Source organism: Antechinus flavipes, chromosome 3, assembly GCF_016432865.1.
Source record: "Antechinus flavipes isolate AdamAnt ecotype Samford, QLD, Australia chromosome 3, AdamAnt_v2, whole genome shotgun sequence".
NCBI classification, from domain to species: Eukaryota; Metazoa; Chordata; class Mammalia; order Dasyuromorphia; family Dasyuridae; genus Antechinus; species Antechinus flavipes.
Window position 1 is genome coordinate 241,567,088 of NC_067400.1, and position 21,208 is coordinate 241,588,295.

General features: G+C 33.0%; 1 protein-coding gene across 1 annotated transcript in view; it reads right to left on the minus strand.

Moving 5' to 3' along the window:
* RIPK4 (receptor interacting serine/threonine kinase 4) overlaps positions 1 to 20,733 on the minus strand; it is a 70,281-nt gene extending 49,548 nt beyond the window's left edge. Inside the window, 2 exon segments of the mRNA XM_051984766.1 lie at positions 205 to 496; positions 20,470 to 20,733. Of these exon segments, the coding sequence (XP_051840726.1) occupies positions 205 to 496; positions 20,470 to 20,651 (474 nt within the window). The 5' untranslated portion in view covers positions 20,652 to 20,733.
* Positions 20,734 to 21,208: the final 475 nt, after the last annotated feature.

Below are 21,208 nucleotides of genomic sequence, written 5' to 3' on the forward strand. Positions count from 1 at the left end.
AAATTTGAATTTAGGTTTTCCAGCTCTCTATTCACCAAGCTGCTTAGAGTAAAAAAATTTTAGTTTTTTCCAAAAATTTATATCTTTTTCCTCAGTAGAACCCTATAGAAGTTTATTAAACTATGCTTCTTATAGCACTTAAACAGAACAGCTTTATCCAAGTTAACAATAGAGTTGCCAAATTAAACTAGTAATAGACCAAACCTTGACATGGTAATGTGCATCTAATAATATGTTTGCAGGTTTGAGATCCAAGTGAAGGAGTGGTGGAGACATGCAATGCAGGAAATTCATGCCTACTGCTGTCTCATGGATGATCCGAAAACGGAGTTCCCATGGTAAAGGTTCCGAGGCCAGTAATTTCTCTAGTGATCCAGTTTCCATATATTCCATGACCAATCCAACAGGTTCTCTGCAAATGCCATAAACAGGCAAAATGTAGCGAAACTTGGCCATTTCCATCTTCTTGGCTTCTTCCAAAAGTTCCATACGCTCTCTGAAAAAAGAAATTTGGAATCTCAATTGAATTATACTGAATAAGCATTTTAAGAGCTTACTATATAATACAAAAACACTGCAGTAGATATTGAAAATCTCCAACCAAAAAGCCCTTCGAGGAGTTTATTTGGCATTGGGAATATAAATGTGCTTGTGTAAATAAATACAAAATAATTTGAGATAACTTTGAAAATGATTGAAGGATTCTAAGAAACAAAAAATGAGAGGGTACACTTTCCACATATAGTTAGAGAGACTATGATACAAGGACATGAGTAAGCACAACAAATTTGAGAAATAGCAAGTCAGTCCTGTCATGAAGTATATGTCAAGTGCTTACCATATGCCAGAGAGAGAGAGAGAGAGGAGTAGATGAAAGATAATCTGAGAAGGAAAGACATTAACACCTGGAGATTTTAGGATATGGATTTAAGCTGAATCTTGAAGGAAGTCAGGGAAACAGGTGGAGGTGAGGAGGTAAGAGTCTTCCAAACATGGAAGAGTGACAATGCAAAAGCATAGAGATGGAATGTAGGAGAGTGGAGAATTGCAATAGGTCAGTATGACTGGATCATAGAATATATAGATGAAAGTAAAGTATAAAAAGATTGGAAAGATTCACATAGAGTTCACATAGGAATAATCTACATAGAAATGCTAATTAAATCCATGAACTTCCTTTACCATGTTCCAGTTCTTCATCCTTAAGTCTCACTCTAGCTTTAGAAGTCACAAGCTGACCTTGTCTTTTCCTTTGAACAACTTCTCCCAGAACTTCCATTTAAGAGTAGCACCCATAGAAGTCATGTCTTATTCCTCTGCCAGTATCTTTCTAACTTCTATCCCCATTACCTTGAGTACCTTTGTCCTCTCCCTACCCCATTTTGTGTCTTTTTATGCTATTTTCCCCAATTAGATTGGAAGCTCCTTAAGGGTATGGGCATTCTTTCTACTTCGTATTTGTCTTCTAGCTCAGTGCTTGGTACATAGTAAATGTTTAACAAATGCTTTTTGACTGATTTACCACAGGAACAGAAGAGATCACCAAGTGAGAATTATAAAGTGAATAAAGGAAGTCCAGTATGGATTCCCATGAACTAGCAAAGAAAGGAAAACCCAGCAAGAGTAGTCATGAAAATTGAAAGAGAACTAAATTACCAGATGTCTAATAATTTGGGAGATGGTGTTTGATATGGTTGAATGATAATTTATGAAGTCAGATTAACAAGACTTTAGAAAAACTCTGGAAATTCTGAGCGCTTTCAAATTTATCAACTTCATATGTGCCTTATCAATGGGGCTAGGGAAATGGGAAGGGAGAAAGGGAGAGAATCTGGAACGCAAAATTTTAAAAATAAATGTCAAAAATTGTTTTACATGTAACGGGGGAAAAAGAAAATATCAAATACATCAAGGAGAAGATGGGGATTTTAGGATATGGATTTAAGTTGAATTTTCAAGGAAGTCAGGGAAACAGGTAGAGAGAAGAAATATAGGACAAGAATTAGTGGGAATGGTAAAATCTCAAGTGAGGGTTTTTTGTATTTGTTTTCTAAGGATGGGACATTATGTTGTAGGAATAAAGGAAGGGATCTCTGGATGGGGAGAGATTGAAGAGAGTGATGATAGTTGGGAAATTTGTTAGAGAAGAGAAGAACTGTAGAGAATAAGGGGGCATGTGAATGAAATGAGGAGGACCAGGAGATCATTATATACTTCAACAACAATACTATATGATGATCAATTCTGATGGATGTGGCAATCTTCAACAATGATATGAACCTAATCAGTTCCAATAGAGCAGTAATGAATTGAACCAGCTATACCCAAGGAAAGAACTCTGAGAGATGACTGTGAAGTACTACATAGAATTCCCAATCCCTCTATTTTTGTCCACTTGCATTTTTGATTTCCTTCACAGGCTAATTGTACAATATTTCAGAGTCCGATTCTTTTTGAAAAGCAAAATAACTGTTTGGATATGTATACATATATTGTATTTAACTTATATTTTAACATATTTAACATGTATTGGTCAACCTGACATCTGGGGGAAGGGGTCGGGGAAGGAGGGAAAAAGTTGGAATAAAAGGTTTTGCAATTGTCAATGCTGAAAAATTACCTATGCATATATCTTGTAAATAAAAAGCTATAATAAAAAAAAAGAGAGAGAATAAGGGGGCATGTAGAGACATTGGCAAGAGAGGCCACATTTGCATCTAAAGTTAATTAGAGTAAAATAGCAAGTAGAGTTTGAAATATAAAGGGTTACAGAGAAAGTATTATAAATTCTGAAAAGTAGAGAGCCAGACTATGAGGAATTTTAAATATTAACCTCCATAGTTTGTTTGTTATAAAGTAACAAAGTAGAAAAAAAGATCTATATTTATAGTAGCTCGTGATGTAAAGGCAAAAAATTGGAAACTAAAAGGGGGTGTCCATGAATTTAGAAAGCTGAACAAATATGGTATATGAATGTGATGAAATATGCCACAATAAGAAATAATGAAAAGAACATTTGAGAAGATGTATATCAATTGATTCAGAGTGAAGTGAGAGGAACAATTAGAATATTCTATGCAATAAAAACATCATTGTCAAGACAAACAACTGAATGACTTAAGATCTCTGATTAATTTAATGTGCAATCAATTTAATGAGCAATGATCTACAGGAGTGATGATAAAACATTGTACTCATCTTTGGAAAATCTCATCAATCAAGATACAATCGGTCTTGCTCCTCAAGTTTCATCAAACTCTATGCCCCTCAGATTGGAGAATGGAGCTTTAAATTTCTGTTTAAGGAGATGGGACAGGACAGCATCTCAGACATATCTATTTCCCACCGGGTTACAATCATCCCTCCAAGGCCCATCTCACTTATTTTTCAACCTTCTTTTGTGTGTTATCTTTCCCTATTTGATTATATGCTCCTTGAGAGCAGAGATTGCCTTTTTAAAAAAAAATTCTACATTCAGTCTAGTATCTGGCACATAGTAGGCACTTAATAAATGACTGACTACTGACCTCTTACCAGAGGCTATTTAGGTGATGGACTCAAGATGCTAAATAAACATATTTTCAATACTGTCAATGCAGGAATTTGCTTTGCGTGGCTATATATATAATAAGTCTTCTCCATTGCCTTTCTTCATCTCCCACTAATGGTAGCAGAAAGTAGGCAAAGAGAAGAACCTAAGGAATAGCTTTCTCTTCCCTGAAAAAAAAATTGTGGAGAAGAAAGGCCCCAAAGAATAAGAGATAAGTAGTTCGTCTTTGAAAATAACATTGAATTTATTATAATCATCCTTCAACATTTGCAGGCTTCACACATGTAAATTTGGTTATTCACATGTTGGCAATTAATAGTTAAATAGGAATTTTTTGGAGATTTATGGAGTATTGTGGAAAATCACAGATGACAAGCATTTATGTAAAGGAAAAAAAAAATTAAGTTATAAAAAGGACAGTGAGTAGTGCAATGCATAGAGTGCTAAGGCCTGAAATCAGAAAGATTCATCTTCAAATATTCATTTCTGGTCTCAGATACTTCATAATTGTGTGACCCTGGGCAAGTCATTTAATTTCTTCCCTGCCCCCCCCCCCCTTTTTTCTTTTTTTTTTTGCTGAGGCAATTGGGGTTAATTGACTTGCTCAGAGTCACACAGGTAGGAAGTGTTAAGTGAGTGAGTCACATTTGAATTCAGATCCTCCTGATTACAGGGCTGCTCTATCCACTATGCCACCTAACTGCCCCTATTTAATCCTTTTTTACATCAGTTCTTCATTTGAAAAATGAACTGGACAGAGAATGGCTGAATAAGTTATGGCATATGAATGCTATGGAATATTGTTGTTCTATAAGAAATGATAAGCAGGATGATTTGCATTAGTGACTTGGATTAACTGATGCTAAGTGAAATGAGCAGAACCAGATCATTATACAAGGCAACAGCAATATTATACGATGATAAATTCTGATGTACGTGGCTCTCTTCAACAATGAGATGATTCAGACCAGTTCCAATGATCTTGTGATCAAATGAGCCATTTACACCCAGAGAGAGAACTATGGTTCACCAGCATAGCATTCTCATTCTTTTTATTGTTTGCTTGCATTTTATTTTCTTCACCATTTTCTTTTCTGGTTTGATTTGATTTTTCTTGTACAGCAAGGTAATTGTATAAATACATATGCATGTATTGGATTTAACATATAGTTCTACAATGTTTAATATATATTGGACTACTTGCATCTGTGGGAGGAGATGGGAGAAGGGTGGGAAACTGGAACACAAGGTTTTACAAGGGCTAATGTTGCAGAATTATCTATGCATATGTTTTGAAAAATAAAAAGCTTTATTAAAAAAAAAAAAAAGAAAAATGAACTGGAGAAGGAAATGGCAAACCATTTTTTATCTTTGCCAAGGAAACACCAAATGGGGTCACAAGACTTGGTCATGACTGGAAAATGACAAAAAAATTATAAATGTATAAACATTGTATATTATTAATATATTTTATAATTTTACCCCCATAAATGTACATAAATTTATTATAAACATTTTTATTTTGCTAAAAGTTCAGTGGGCTAAAGAACTCTCTGGAATATGCTGTCTCTTTGGGAATGCCTTTTCTTTAACTCTAAACCATCCAGATTCAGTCACACAATTTTCTCCAAAGTACTTTCTGTGGAAGGAAACCAGCTGCAATAGTGTTGAAAATACTAATTTCTCTCTTGACTAGAAACTTTTTATGGGTAGAGTGTGCTGTTTTACTTGAGAGAGAGAAAGTGTGTGTGTGTGTGTGTGTGTGTGTAAATAAGTATGTTTGGAATTACTAAAAATAAGGGTTTGGGGGCAGGGCTTAGAGTTTTTTGTGGTTCTCACATTCATGGGTATCTGGCGCCCCTTAAAAGGGACAACCGCATGTAGTTAAAAAGAAAAGCAAACTCTATACAACTGACATTCAGTTTCATTTACAATCCTTTTTTGGTTCTATAATATATTTGAAAATGCTAATTTTATTTAGTGTTAAATTCAGAATAAAAAAAATAGAACTACAAGAAGATATATTAGAGAAGAGAGAGAGTAAAAGCTTTGATCAATGAAGAAACTGATAATTATCCAGTAAAGAATCAGACAGCAAGAAAATGATCAGGAGAGAATGTCACTTAAAATTTGGACATACACAGATCCATAACATGTATTTGCAATCTAGCACTGTTTCCCAATAGATAATGATCCTGTGTCAATTTACAAGTGGCAATGGAACTATGAGTAATAGTGAATTAGTGACACATGAACAAATATCTATTGCTTTAATTTCACATAATTAAAATAATAGTCCTTCCAAAGTCTTTAATCCCTAGGTTAATCAATATTGATTTTCTTTTTCCTGCCCCCTGCCCTGGTTATGATAGTAAGAAACATTAAAATTACTTTAATATTCATTCTTTTCATATAATTAAACAGAAATCATTGTCATATTCTATGGTGTCAATGTTATTTCTGGTTCAAATTAAATATAATGTAGAATATGACAATGACTTCTATTTAATTAAGAGAAAAGTGCAGAATGGATTTCAAAGAAAAACAACCACTAATCAATTAGGAGCCATAATTATAGATGATATCTGCATCTGCTGAAATTTAATTTCATTTTTAAATGAATAATATATTATACATAGTATATAAGCATTCTACTGGCTTGGTTTGTATTCATAGATTGTCATTGATAGTACAAAGTTCTTTCATACCATTTGCTTATTAGAATAAATCTTGGGAAGAAGGCCAGGTATTTTCCTCATTTTATAAAAATGAAGACAATATAACTCAGTTAACTAATTTAACAAGTTATTTGACTGAGGTACCCAAGGTCTCACAATTAGTAAGTAGCAGAATAGGGATAGAAATCTAGTTCTCTGACTGCAAGTCCAGTGCCCTTTTCATTATAACAATTCACATTTAAAAGTGGCGACTTTCAGTTTGGGTCCGGAACCAAAAGCTAAAGAATCCTTTCTCATAATTCATCTTGATGAATAGATTACTTAATCTCCCAACACATAAACACAGGCATTATCCAACAAATATAAAGCTGCCTTAAATGTCTTAAAATAGTTATTCTCTTCATATCCACATTTATAAAATATTATGCACAAAGGCATGCAAATCACAATGTAAACTACAACTAGACTCACTAGGTGATTCGGATAAGGTACATAGATTAAGTATGTTTTCTTCCAATATTCATTTATAACAAGTAGCAGCACAAAAACTTAATACCCACTCCAACTTAGTAGCAAATTTCAGACCTCTGCACTACCTCAAATAAACACTTTTTTTTTTACTTGTCTAATTTTCTCAGAGTAGACAAAAGCTCCAACATAAAGCCTTTTCTTTTTTGACTGAAGGACAGGGAATGGGAATGGTCAAAGGGAGAATAAATAATTTATCTTGGATTTTGCTTTTTTTCAAGGGGCTGCTAAATGGTACAGTGGATAGATTACCAGCCCTGAATTCAGGAGGACCTGCGTTCAAATCCAACTTTAGTCACAACACTTACCAGTTGTAAGACACTGGGCAAGTCATTTAACTCTAATTGCCTTACCAATAAAACCTCCAAACAAATTTTTGCTACCTTTCCAAGAACTATAAGGCAAGGTTCTTTTTCACTGCATGTTTTTGAGACTGCTTTTCCAAGTATCTCAGAGCTATAAAAGCTAAAGAATTAATTATTCATTTAATACTTCAGCTTTAAATCCTTTTTGTCTGGCAAAAAAGCATCGAAATCCACTAACTTTTGAAAATAAATACAATTAACAGAAATGAATCATTAAGTCAAATTACTATTTGGCTAAAATATAATCAGCCTGACTTGTTTATTCCTTAATACTTTTATGGAACTGCTTAATAGCAGATGTTTTCAGTCTCTTTGGAAAAGTAGTAATTCTCAGAAATGAAACCTTAATGGCCTGTATCTGACAGATTTTCTCTCCCTGTTATGAAATCTGTCATTTGTATTTCTTGAAAACTTTTAGGTACCTATAAATGTGAGTAATTATTATTATTTTTTCAAGCTCTTACAACATCAGTGGTTCCTGCTACCTGCTCCAGCACTTTCAAAGTGATTGTTTGCATACATCCTTAGAAAGTGAGAGCCCAAAAGGTAAAACAAAAAACCCAGGTTCTGCAGTCACATGCAGTATCCATACAGGTAACTCAAATAAATCTGCTAGATTCACAGGCTAATTAATAATAAGTAGTATCTATAAGATCTATTTAAACACTCTCAACAGAATACTATGTAAAAATGAAATGATACTATATCACAAGTAGCTAAAGGTTGGATATGTCAAGGGAACTTTGGCAAATTATGAACTTCATTAAGATTCTATTAGCTGGTATTAGGAAAAACAATACTTTCAATTTTTAAGCTCCATCTCAAACAAAATTAATTAATTAAAACAAACAAAAAAGAAAATGGTATCTATTAGAGCTTTATTCCTTGCACTTACAGATTTTGATAGTAATAGTATGTTTAAAGGTCTATCAAAATTTTCTAATAATAACAAAATTTATCTGGAAAAACAATTTTAAAGGAATTAATAAAAAAAATGCAAAGGAAGGTAGCCTAGCTATACCAGACCTAAAACTATATTTTAAAGCAGCGATCATCAGAACTACTTGATACTGGATAAAAAATAGAGCAGTGTATCAGAGAAATAGGGTAGTTTCACAGGATACAACAGTCAATGATTATAGTAATCTACTATTTGATAAGCCCAAAGATTTCAGCTTCTGGGATAAGAACTCACTATTTGATAAAAATTGCTGGGGAACATTGGAAAATAGTACAGTAAAAACTAGGCATTGACCATCATCTAATACCCCATATAAAGATAAGGCTGAAATAAGTTCATGATTTAGGCATAAAGGGTGATACTATAAGCAAATTAGGAGAACAAGGGATAGTTTACCTCTAGATCTATGGGAGAAGGAAGGAATTTATAACCAAAGAAAAATTAGAAAACATTGTGAAATGCAAAATTTAATGAAAATTAAATTTAAAAGTTTTTGTGCAAACAAAACCAAAGCAGCTAAGATTAGGAGAGCAGAAAACTGAGGATTTTTTTTTTTTTACATCCAGTGTTTCTGATAAAGACCTCATTTCTAAAATATATAATTAACTCAAATTTTATAATACAAGTCATTCTTCAATTGATAAAATGGTCAAATGAACAGATAATTTTCTGATGAAGAAATTAAATCCATTTCTAGTTATATGAAAAAATGTTCTAAATCACTGTTGGTTAGAGAAATGCAAATTATGACAACTCTAAGGTACCTCCTCACACTTCTCAGATTGGTTAAGATAACAGGAAAAGATAATGATAAATGTTAGAGGGCATGTGGGAAAACTGGAACATTAATACATTGTTGGTGGAGAACAATTTGGAACTATGCCCAAAGGGATACTGTACATGCCCTTTGATCCAGCAGTGTGTCTACTGAGTCTGTATCCTAAAGAGATCATAAAAAAGGGAAAAGGACCCACATGTGCAAAAATGTTTGTTGTAGTCCTTTTTGTAGTGGCAAAGAACTGGAAATTGAGTGAATGCCTATCAGTTGGGGAATGGCTGAAAGAGCCTATGGTATATGAATATAATGGAATATTATCCTATAAGAAATGATGAACAGACTGTTTTTAGAAAGGCTGGGAAGACTTACATGAACTGATCACTTCATGAAGTGAACAGAACCAAGAGAATGTTATACACAGCAACCACAAGATTATGTGATTATCAACTGTGTTAGACTTGATTCTTTTCAACAGTGAGGAGATTCAAGGCAATTCCAATAGACTTATGGTAGAAGGAGCCATCTGTATCCAGAGAGAATTATGGAGATTGAATGTGGTTCAAAGCATAGTATTTTCACTTTTGTTATTGCTTTTTGCTTTTGTGTGTGTTGATTTGATTTTTCTTGTGCAGCATAATGAATATGGAAATATGTTTAGAAAATGTTTAACTTATAATGAATTGCTTGATGTTTATGGGAGGGAGAAAATTTGGAACACAAGATTTTGCAAAAGTGAACGTTCAAAACTATCTTTGCATGTATTTGGAAAAATAAAAAGCTATGAAAGTGAAAAAAATTCTCTAAAAACTATGACATTTAAAAATTGTAAACATTTATCAAACATTTATATAACATAGATACTATGCTTGGTACTAGGGATGTAAAAGTCAAAGTTAAAACATTCTCTTACTTTTCCTATTCTAATTCCTGTTATGATTTATGCTAAAAATCCCATTCAAACAGTTGCCTTCTAAGTCTGAAGACCTTACTTACACATAGATTTTCTTCACTTTCAGTAAGGCAAGAACTAAATGTGGATAGAGCTCTGGGCCTGGGGTCAGAAAGACTAGTTTTCCCGAGTTCAAATCTGGCTTTAGACACTTAAAAGCTATGTGATCCTGGGTGAAGCACTATTTGCCTCAGTTTCCTTATATGTAAAATTACCTAGAGAAAATTATAAACCATTCCAGTGCCTTTACCAAGAAAACCCTAAATGGAGTCACAAGGAGTTGATAGTGACTAAAACCAGTAACAATGTTCATCTATCTATATTCACCAATTGTTGAACAACTAGTGAATAAAGTATTTATGAATGTACCAGATATGTGAGGTTAAATACACAAAATAAAACAAGTAGATACAAAAGAAAGCATTTTTACTGAAATAGTTATCTATGTGCATGTGTGTATATGTACATATATATTTATATATGTATATACACACACACATGAGAGTCTCTGTTCTGAACCCCCTTATTAACTGAATGACCTAAAGAAAATTTTTCTTCATCATTGTCATGTTTTAAAAACTTCTGAATGTTATAATTTTTTATATAAAATAGTATTAATAAAATAACTTCTTAGTGTGCTTTACATATTATAAGTAATCCATCATTTTCAGCAACCCATTATAGGCAAGGCACTAAATGTCACTGAGCATCATTTTCTTTTATCTATAAAAAGAAGACTTGAAAGTGACTATCTCCCTTCCAACCATAATTTTCATTTGATTGTTCTTAAGTGGTCAGTCCATTCATTCAATTTTAAAACTTCCATTAAAAAGTACAGGTCTAGGTCATAAGCAAAATACAACTTTCTAATAAATTAAAGAAATATAATATACAGCATTTTTAAGTTTTACCAAAAAAATCTTAATCTATTTTGAACCCAGCAATACTTGATGAGAATAGTGTTAAAATGTGCATACAGCCTTTACTGATATCAAATTTTCTTTCTAACAAAGTCTATGTTTTGACTCACTATGTGAATATAACCTTTACTGATATCAAATTTTCTTTCTAACAAAATCTATGTTTTGGCTCACTATGCCTTTTATATTACATATTCAGTACGGTTTGGTAAATGCACAATAAATTTACATTTTATGGATCATTAGTTTTCTATAGAGCCAAAACACATTCAGTATACCTATCTTCTTCCCTCCCAAAAGCTTTATCTGAATTGTTAGTCTTTGTATCCAAAAGTGATGATGGTAGTTTAAAAAGCATTTAGTTTGATTCATTAAGAATTTATTTTAAAAGTACTTAGCTAGCCTAGATTTGTTTTAGGAAATTGATAAAGTAATATTGAGAAAATAAACAAATACTTCCTTCCCCCCCCCCCAAAAAAAAAGCAATTTTAAGAGCTCCTAAAAACTACATAAATAAATTCTGTGTGGCAAAATATAACCACAGAATCATACACAATTTTTGGAAGTAAATGCCACCTTGACCCTTTTTATTCAGTGGAACTTTATTTGAAAATAAGATTTAAAAAAAAATCCCCATCTTGCTCAATTTAAGGAATGTTTTAAAAATTCATTTGAAGTAGAAAGCTGTGCACAGGAAATACTAAAATGATTAAGGCACAGTCCCTGCCCTCAAGGTCTGTTCAGAAAGATGAGACATGGACCTAAATAACTACAATACAAAACAGAGAATGCTAAATAAAGAGTCATTAAAGAAAGGTTGGGGAAGGGAAGGACATTGTTTCTAGGATGTGGAGAATTGAAATGAGGAAAAGATTTCATAGAACTTAAATGTACTGCAATGGCATTCATGCCAGTTGAAGACATTTTCTAGCTTTTTCTTTGACAGGTCTACAAAACAAATTGCTAGTTCTTTTCTCAAATAGCACAAAATTACATTAAATTAGAGGTAACATGCACATTTTGGCAGAAGCAATTATGCAGACTTTGCTAAAAGACACTGGAAGACTTTTTGTTTGTTCTTTTTAAAAAGTTGCAAATAGAAATTGCTGTCTGAATTCCTATTTTGAATTTTAGTCTCTGGTAAGCAAAATGCAAAATAAAATAGGTTATCAAATTTGTAGTAGTTCATAATACCACAGCGCCAAAATTTTCTTACTAGCATACTCCTTATTAGGATGCATGTAAAATGTTATAGAACACAGGGCTTAGTTATAATTGTTTCAAGCGATATTTTGAAAATGTGCCAATTGTACTTAAAATATCTATGAATTGACTTCATCTAGACTGAAGTAAATCTGGGAGTTGAACATGTGACTCATTTTTAAATAAAAAATATTTCTTCCATTTTAAGTATACAATGGTTTTGCTTTTATTTGTTTTTGGTGAGTGAACAGGCACAAGTGTCAGCCTCCATTTTGAAAAGAAATGTCAGTTTTATTTATGGTTTTAATGAGATATTAAGATAATATAGTAAAAAAAACTGAAAAGCAGTCTGGTAGAATTAGGCATAGGCCAACATTTCATACCCTATTACCAAGAGATGGTCTGAATGGATACATAATTTAGACATAAAGGTTGATAGCATAAGCAAATTAGAGGAACAAGAAGTAAATTACTTTTTGGATAAATGGATAGGGTACGGATTTATAGAAAAAAGGCTCACAGAAGATAAAGTGAACAATCTTAATTGGATGTTATTAAAGTTATGCATAAATAAAACTGATGCAGCTAATATTAGAAGAGAAATAGGTACTTGAAAGAAAAAACAATTTCCAGCACATTTTGCTGTGTATGATTTCTTAGCTATATAAAGAACAAATTCAAATCTAAAAGAATAAAATTAATTTCTCAATTGAAAAATAAAGGATAAGTATGAACAGACAGTTTTATAGGGAAGAAGAAATCAATTTATCAAGATAAAAAAATACTCTAAATCACTAATAATTAGAGAAATGACAGTTGCAGCAAAGTTAGAAGAAGGAAGGAAGGAAGGAACAAAGAGAGGAAGGAAGGAATGAAGAAAGGAAGGAAGGAAGAAAGGGAGGGAGGGAGAGAATGAGAATGAGAATGAGAATGACAAACTGCTTAAGGAGTTGTGGGGAAAATAGGTATTTTGGAAAAATGCCAGAAAAATTATTGAACTGTGCATACCCTTTGCCTAACCAGCAATAAAAATTGTTTATACCTCAAAGAAATTAAAGAGAGGGGAGATTCCTTTATTATGTACAAAGTATTTATAGCAACTCTTCTTATCAAAGAATTGAAAACTAAAGGGATGATCATCAATTTTGAAAATTATAAAAATATGGCAAATAAATGCAATGGAATACTACTGTACTAAAAGTAATGACAAAAAAAATTCAGAAAAACTGAGGAAAACATATCAATTAACAAAAATGAAATAATGTTGACTCAGGGAGAAGTTGGAAAGAAGAAAGGGAAAAAAATTAGAGCACAGATTTTTGTAGGAGTGAATGTCGAAAATTATCCATGTATATATTTTGAAAATAAAAAGCTATAATTTAAAAAAAAAGAAAAAAAATGAGTGAGAACACTACCAAATATTCAGACCATAATACTGTAAAAAAGAAAAAACAACAACAACAATGAACTTTGGAAGTCTTAATCTGATCACAGTAATGATCAACTACGATCCCAGAAGATAGATGAAAAAATAATGATACTACCCATCCTCTAGACAGAGAAAGATGGATTCAGGGTACAGAATAAGATCTATTATATATATATTTGACATGGCCAATGTGAAAATTTGTTTTTCTTGACAGCATTTTCGTTATAAGGATTTCCCCCCTTCCCCCCATATGTGGGAGAGGAAAAAATAATTTTTTCAATGAAAATATTCTTTTAAAAAATCAATTTGACTTTATTGTTGATGGAGCTGAAGTGGTCCAATTGTTCTGAACAACATGGAATTATGCCCCCCAAAAGTGACTAAAATAGCCATAATTTGGGTTCTAGAGACTACTACCTGAAAGAGTTCAAATATAAAAAGAAAAGCTTTCTAAGCAGCAAAATATTTATAATATCAACTTTAATAGAAGAAAAAAAAGAACAGAAAACAAAGTGTACACCCAAGAAATGGAGAATGGTTAAATAAGTTGTGATACATGATATTTAACTGAACATTATTGTGCTATAAGAAATTATGAATATGATAACTAGAAAGAAGCATGGGGAGAATTATATAAATGCATGTGAAATCAGCAGAATTGGGAAAACATTACACAGTATTGTAAATGAAACAATATAAATGGGAAAGGAAGACAAGAATCCCATGAAATTATGATGACTAATGTTGGCTCATAGGAAGGCACCTCCCTAGTCTTTCTTGCAGAGGACCAAAAGTGTGTAATGCTACATATGCTTCTTTAATATGTTGGTTATTTTATTTTTTTGCTGAGGCAATTGGGATTAAGTGACTTGCCCAGGGTCATACAACTAGGAATTGTTAAGTGTCTCAGAAAAGATTTGAACTCAGATCTTCCAGACTTCAGAGCTGGTGCTCTATCCATTACACCACCTAGCTGCACTCTATGTTGGTTATTTTTAATGAAATTTATTTTCCTATTTTATTAAAAAATTTTTTTAAATAAAGTGTTGCTATTTGAAGAAAGGAGATTGAGAAATTTATTTGATATAAAATCAAAAATAATAAATTTATTTTTAAAATTGGTATTTATACAGTAATTTAATTAAGATATTAATGGAGAAAAGGAAAGCATTAGTTAACCATTTTCATTAAAAACTACCAACTTACTTGAGTAGCTAGGTGCCACAGTAGATAGAATGAATCTGATCTTAATCACTTAACCCTGTTTTGCCTCAATTCTTCTTCTATGGTAAACTACTCTAATATTTCTGCTAAGAAAATCTCAACTGGGGTCAAGAAGAGTTGAATATGACTGAACACCAAATCTACCTGAAGATATTTCACAAGTAGAGGTTTATTGTGTCTCATTCAAAGCAAGAAAGCTTATATTTCACATTCTATTTTTGAAGTAAGACTGGTGACCCAGAGAAATCCTACAGGGGCTTACTAATGTGAGGCACTGACTGAAGCAGATGAATAGCTGCTACAATAGAATAACTTTAATGGTAAATTTCATGTGGGATTTATGTTCAATGTGAAAATGTTGAAAACTTATGAGCAAAAAAATATATATATAATATAAGGAATTATCGTATTCTTGGGCTAGATAAGAGCATCATAAGTATCTAGTTCAAATACTTCATTTTACAGATGAATAAATTGAGTCCCAATGACATAAAATAATTTACCCAACAAAATATAAGTTAGTGGAAGTAATAAAAAGTTTTCTTACTCCTGTTATAGTCCTCAAAGAAATATAGGTCTAGGAAAGTTTTAAAAAAAATGGCAAGAAGATTTTGCTCCTAGAAAAACTTCATTTAGCTTTTGTTTTAGGTTAGGGGAAAGAGCAGAGTCCTGGGGGCATTGTATTATAATGGTAAAACTGAAAGAGAAAAAAAAAAAACAGGTATAAAACAAAGAGCTATTCAGAAAAAAAAAAAAAAAAAAACAAACCCTGGGAATCACCTTTAGGAAGCACACACATACACACACACACACACACACACACACACACACACACACACAAAATTCCTTTCACCTAGACTTTTGTTCCACCCCCAATCCAATTATTCTTCCCAAGCTTTTCAAAGAACCTCAGAAATGTTCCCAGGACAGCTATTTTTAAAAGGTCCAAGTAATGGCTTTGTTCACTTGACTACACTGTAGTTACAACTCACAGTTTACTCAGGCTTGTTCTTACCAGCCAGATGTATTATAATAGACCTTTTGATGAAGATGTAACTAATGTACATAATTTTTCCCCCATTGTTGAAGTTTCCTAATTAGTTCAAAGACTCAGAATTTAACCAAGAAACACATGGATTTCACCCTCTGTCTTTTTACACACAGAATAAATTCAATCCCTCCTTCACACATAGAAGTATTTCGAATACCTGAAGCAGCAATCATAACTTTTCATCCCCCAGGCCCTTTCTTCTTTGTGGATACTTATTCTATCTTCTTGTGCATTGTCTATACCTCTCTGGTTTGTCACATCAACAAATTTGTTAAAACATACAATTCATTCCTTTATCCAAGTCCTTTTTTTTTTTTTTAAACAAAATGTTAAATAGCATAGATTCAAGCACACATCCCTCGGGCACCTCACGGGAGACCTCACCAAGAGGACCTGTTCCATTAATTATGATATGCCCTGAGGTAACAGGTCAAAGCCTTATCACAGAGATGGAGGTGGTGACTAAGCCAGAGTCAATGTTGGGAAAGAGTGGGAAGTAGGGGAGTAGGAGCCAGTTTAACAGCTATAGAAGGCCTGGTTCACATGCTTGCCACTTTGGGGATAAGCAGCCATGGCCAAAGTTGCCATTTTCAGTATAGCTATTCATTAAGGAAAACAAATATGATCACAAGACCAAAGGTATTATAGTGGCCTTGGGCAGATGAAAGTAAATCTAAACTTTGTAAAAAGCCAACCAAATTCCCCAGCTGCCTCAACTCTATAGTTGTGGATCTCAATTATGGCCAAGAAGCTCAGGGAAATTCTATCTGCACAACAAAAAAGCCATCTTAGGCACAGGTAGATGGACACACAATACTAATAGGTATTTGTGGTTGTAATTTCACCAACTACCTGCAAACAGTGTCAAGATTAACCTATAAAGCTAACAGGCATTTTAAGGATTGGTATTGAACTTGTAATTTCATTCCTAAGTAATGAAACTAACCTATAGTAGTGCAAGTTTAAACTTTCTCTGTAATTTATAGTATTAAGGGAATTGCATAGAGCATGTTTAATTTAAGGGCCTAGCCCAGGGTCATGCAGCTAGTATATGTTGATGACAAGATTTGGAAACCACTCCATCCTTACTCCATGGTAGGCTACAGGCTCTGTATTTACAACTATTTTGAAGTTCAAGTTTGAGAGATAGCCATTTTACTTTATGTAAAATGAAATAATATTCTTAGGAATCAAAATAAACTAGATTAATGTAATTAATCACTTGTAAATATTTGAATCTTTAAGAAAAAAAAAGAAACAAAGGAAAAAGAGCCCAGACTTTCTCTTTATCATAAATTCTACGTTCTTAAAACACAAGACACAACTCCATTCTGCCCCTCCTTTTTTTGCTCTTCATAAAACTGCAGGTGAAGTGTTTCCTGTTTAGGGACACTTTTGACCTCTAAAACTGCACGGCTACCAAGTACAAGTCATTACCTGCCCAGCTGGGAAGGGCAGGAATGACTTCTAGCTAAAGGACAAAACATTTTTTTCTGAGCATGCTCGGAAGAATCTGAAGTGACTTGCCTTAAACTGGGAAGGAAGTTCCTCTTGATAGGTCTCCCAGAAAATGTAATAAACTAGATTAAGTACTCCAAAAGCTTCATTTTCTTATACTAATCAAGGTCAAATTTTGCCATAAAGATATGCCCTCCACTACCCAAACATAATTGATATTAGAATTTTAAATTCAATTAATTCTAAATTTAAATTAAATTTTTTCTGAAGTTAAACAGTATACAATATGCAAAGAGGAGCCTGTCAACTTGTTAAATATTTTTTTCTCTAAGTGCATATATATATATATATATATATATACACATACATATACACAAACATTAAATTCAACAAGTTAGCAACAACATTGATCTACTTATACAGTTCTTGTTTTCTTATGGACATTAAAAAAAAAAAAAGATTTTATCTGCTCTGTTTTACTCTGACTTCAAGAAACAGGCCTAGAGGTGTTTGTTTCTGGTCTGTTTCATCTGTCCTTCTCAGTTTCAGGTACTCAGCAGCAATCCCCACTAGATCCGGGGGTTCAAGCCATGGCAATAATCTTGGAACAAGGATTGCAGGTAGGATGGTGGAGCAGTTAGGATGATTCCAGTCTGGCTTGGAAGCTTGGTTTTTGAATCTGAGGGAGTTTTGGACTTGCCACTGGGACTGTTCCATATAGGAATTGAGCTAATCCCTTTTTACATCTTTATCTTCCTTTGCATACCTCCTAAGGACTAGGGGAATAAATTTATATATTTGTTATTATGTCTTTTGAAGTGAATATTTTTGTGTAAAAGCTAGTTTGACTGTTAGCTAAATCTTACTAGGATGCAGAAGAACAACTTTTACAACTGAGGAAACTACTAAAATGTAGACTGGAACATTTGCAGAGTCTAAACACACAACTCCCTCCCCAATATCCATAAAGATTTCAGAGAACCCCAGGTATGAGATGAAAACATAGTTAATCTGGCCTTCAGACATAGAAGAAGAGGGTGAAAAGAAAAAGATTGGAGAGGACTTCCCAGATCCTCCCTCATTTAAGGAGGGTGCTCAAGGAATTTACTTCATTGTTTCCTATGCTGCTACTTTCCTGGACTGTGTGAATTTTAGAAAGTCATTATTTACAAGAAGTTAACTCTGAAAACCTCTCAACCTCAGATATTTCCCACCCTAGCTAAACCCGGACAGGACCGTGTTTAACACATAGTAAGTACTTAATAAATATCTGTTCAACATTTATCCTTTACTAGCTATCACTATCCAGTAATCTCCCCTTCTTCCCCAGAAGCATTCCCTTGTGACAAATATATATTGTCTCAAAAACCAAATCAACATATCAGCTACATCTAAAATGTATTAATAAATGTATTTCACTTTAGAAATCTAAAAAAGGCTTACTCAAGAAAGCGCTCTTAAATACCTCTTTTGTTGTGAATCAAATAACTGAAATGAGCAGCAAGAGAAGTATATCTAGAATTTCCTTGGATTTGGGGGCTGTAAACATGTCATTTCCTAAACGATGTGATTAATCCTTGTATCCTACATTGCATTTTGCACAGTGCTTCCAATATAGATATCTAATAAATACTGGCTGAGAGAATAAATAAGACTGTAGAAATTGCATTACAAATTAGAAAGGGAACCAGTTTATTAAGGAGATTTCAAATTTGTAAAGACTTTGACCTTTATTTTGCTTGAGCTAAGAATGAAAAACTTTTATTTCTTGTTTGCTTAATTAATAAGCTTTTGTCAGATTTGTATCCATGTTTTGAGAGATCCTATTTTCCAGATTTTGGCTAAAAAAACCCTAACAGGTCAGATAGAGAATTTCTCTACTTATGAATGAAAATTTTAGAGGGATTCTGTGATGTAAAAATTTTAAACATTTGCCCTGCAAAATTCATGCGTTAAAATGTTACCATTGAGCTTTAGGTAAAGCTACGTTTAACTGAGTCCCCTAATCCTTAGTTCATGTATTAGACTTGATGAGTGGTGGTTCAAAGCTCTTTAAAAATGTTTCTTCAATTCTTAATGTATCTAGAAGTAGATTGAATGAAGGTGTTATCTGTTTTAGATGTAGAAACTGAGATGCAAAGATCTTTATCATCCTTTTTTCTTTGTAGCCTCCCTCATAAGATTCCAACTTAACATTATTTTCTATTTCAGTAGACCACTTTACTTTTAAAAGTCAAGTCAATTTGAAGTATTTTTATAACTACATGTTACTGAGAAAGGTAGGAAGTCTAGAATCTTGATTAGATATTGTTCCATCTATAAACAAAACCAAAAAACAGCCATACATTCATAAGGAACAATCTATCCTACTGCTTCCCCCACAACAAATCTCCCCTTTTCTCCCAATCCTTCAAGACAGTCAAGAGTCATGGCAAACATTAAAATGTTTGGTTTTAGAAATAAGGCCTACTTAACTTTTATCAAGCCTATAGCTGCCCACATGGGCAATTTTCTTATTCCAGTTGATATTTTAAAAAGCAAATTTAAAAGTAGCAAAAAGGATTATAGATACAACATTACAGTAATAAACCAAAGGATTATGTAAACTAACTTTTCAGGATATCCAAAAGCTAACATACAAATCACAAAACATAAAGAGTAAATAAGAAAAAAGAGAGTTTTAAATCTCCCATTCCAAAACACACTAAGTCATTGTACTGTTTTATCCTAGCCAGAACTTGCCTTCTGAGTTCATGTTCTGACATGCTTCAGATAATCATTTTATATCTGACTGCTTTTTTTTTTTTTTAAAGTGCTTCACATGGGCTGGGCATTATGTATGAGAGTGTAAATTTGCACTTTACCAATCTGAAAATTCATAGAGCAATGTGAAAAAATCTATACAAAAGTAATCAAAAAAGTCTTGAACTATAAAACTGAGAGATAGCTAAATCCACTTTTACATGTTTAGAACCACAAAAGGTATATTAAATTACAGTCTTTTAAATTTTTTTCCAATATGAACTAAAAACAAATGGTACCAAGAAGCAAATTTTAGGTAGTCTAAATGTACCATCAAATTAGCAAAAATTGAATCCTAGCCACTTACAGAAAGTCAGGAAGTACAATTATTGCTACTGAAAGAGTTCAGAAATTATTTTTAATCTAAAACAACCCCCCCAATCCCTAAAACCCCGAAAATTACCCTAAACTTTGAAAACAATCTAGTTATACTGTTTAAGTTTAAAAGCAATTTCTGGTTCAAAAAAAATTCCTTCCTGGTGGCAAAGCACCTACCATTCATTTTTGCAGATTTTATGTACAAATATCACACTAAAAACGGTTTTCAGAAAAACAAGTCACAAAGTTACTTACTTCTCATCTACATGAAGGCTTGGAGAACATTTGATTGCTAGCCATGTTTTCCAGTTAATGTGTCGTACTTTGTAAACTTGTCCAAATCCCCCTGAACCGATCTTCTCCCAGCTAATGAATTCATTGGAGTCAAATGTTCTCAGCAACCCCATTTCCCAAGGGGAATTGTTCTCTTTATCCATCTTTTACGAACAAAATTCTCCAAATCTGGTTCCTCTACTTTCTTTAACTTCCCAAACTTCCTGGGTGCTTTCTCCCAGAGTACGGAAGGCTGAGTCTTTCCCAGCCCAGGTGACTCAGGTGTATTCATTAACCAAGCTATGACATCATTTCCTGGGCTCCAATTGCTGGAGTCTGGTGTCTGTAACTTGAAGGACACATTACGATTCAACCAGGAAACACTAAAAAAAGTTTCCTTGTTTTTCCAAGATCCTGTCTGGAAAGAATAGAGCATTTACTGCTCCCTTTCAATCCCAAATGAAATGGTAAATTCATAGTAAGTGGCCCAATTAGAAACCTCTCTATTTTACTGTATTTGCTATCTTAAAACAGGCACTCTTGAACTTTTCATTTGTATATCAGATTTAAACTGAAACCTTCAAATTGAAAGTGACAAATGTAGAGTGAGACTCTGCTAACAGCAAGATTTAAATAATTCTCTCCATGTAATTCAATTTGATTCAACATATATTAAGTGCTTGCATACAAGAAATCATTATATTTAGCACAAGGACAAAAA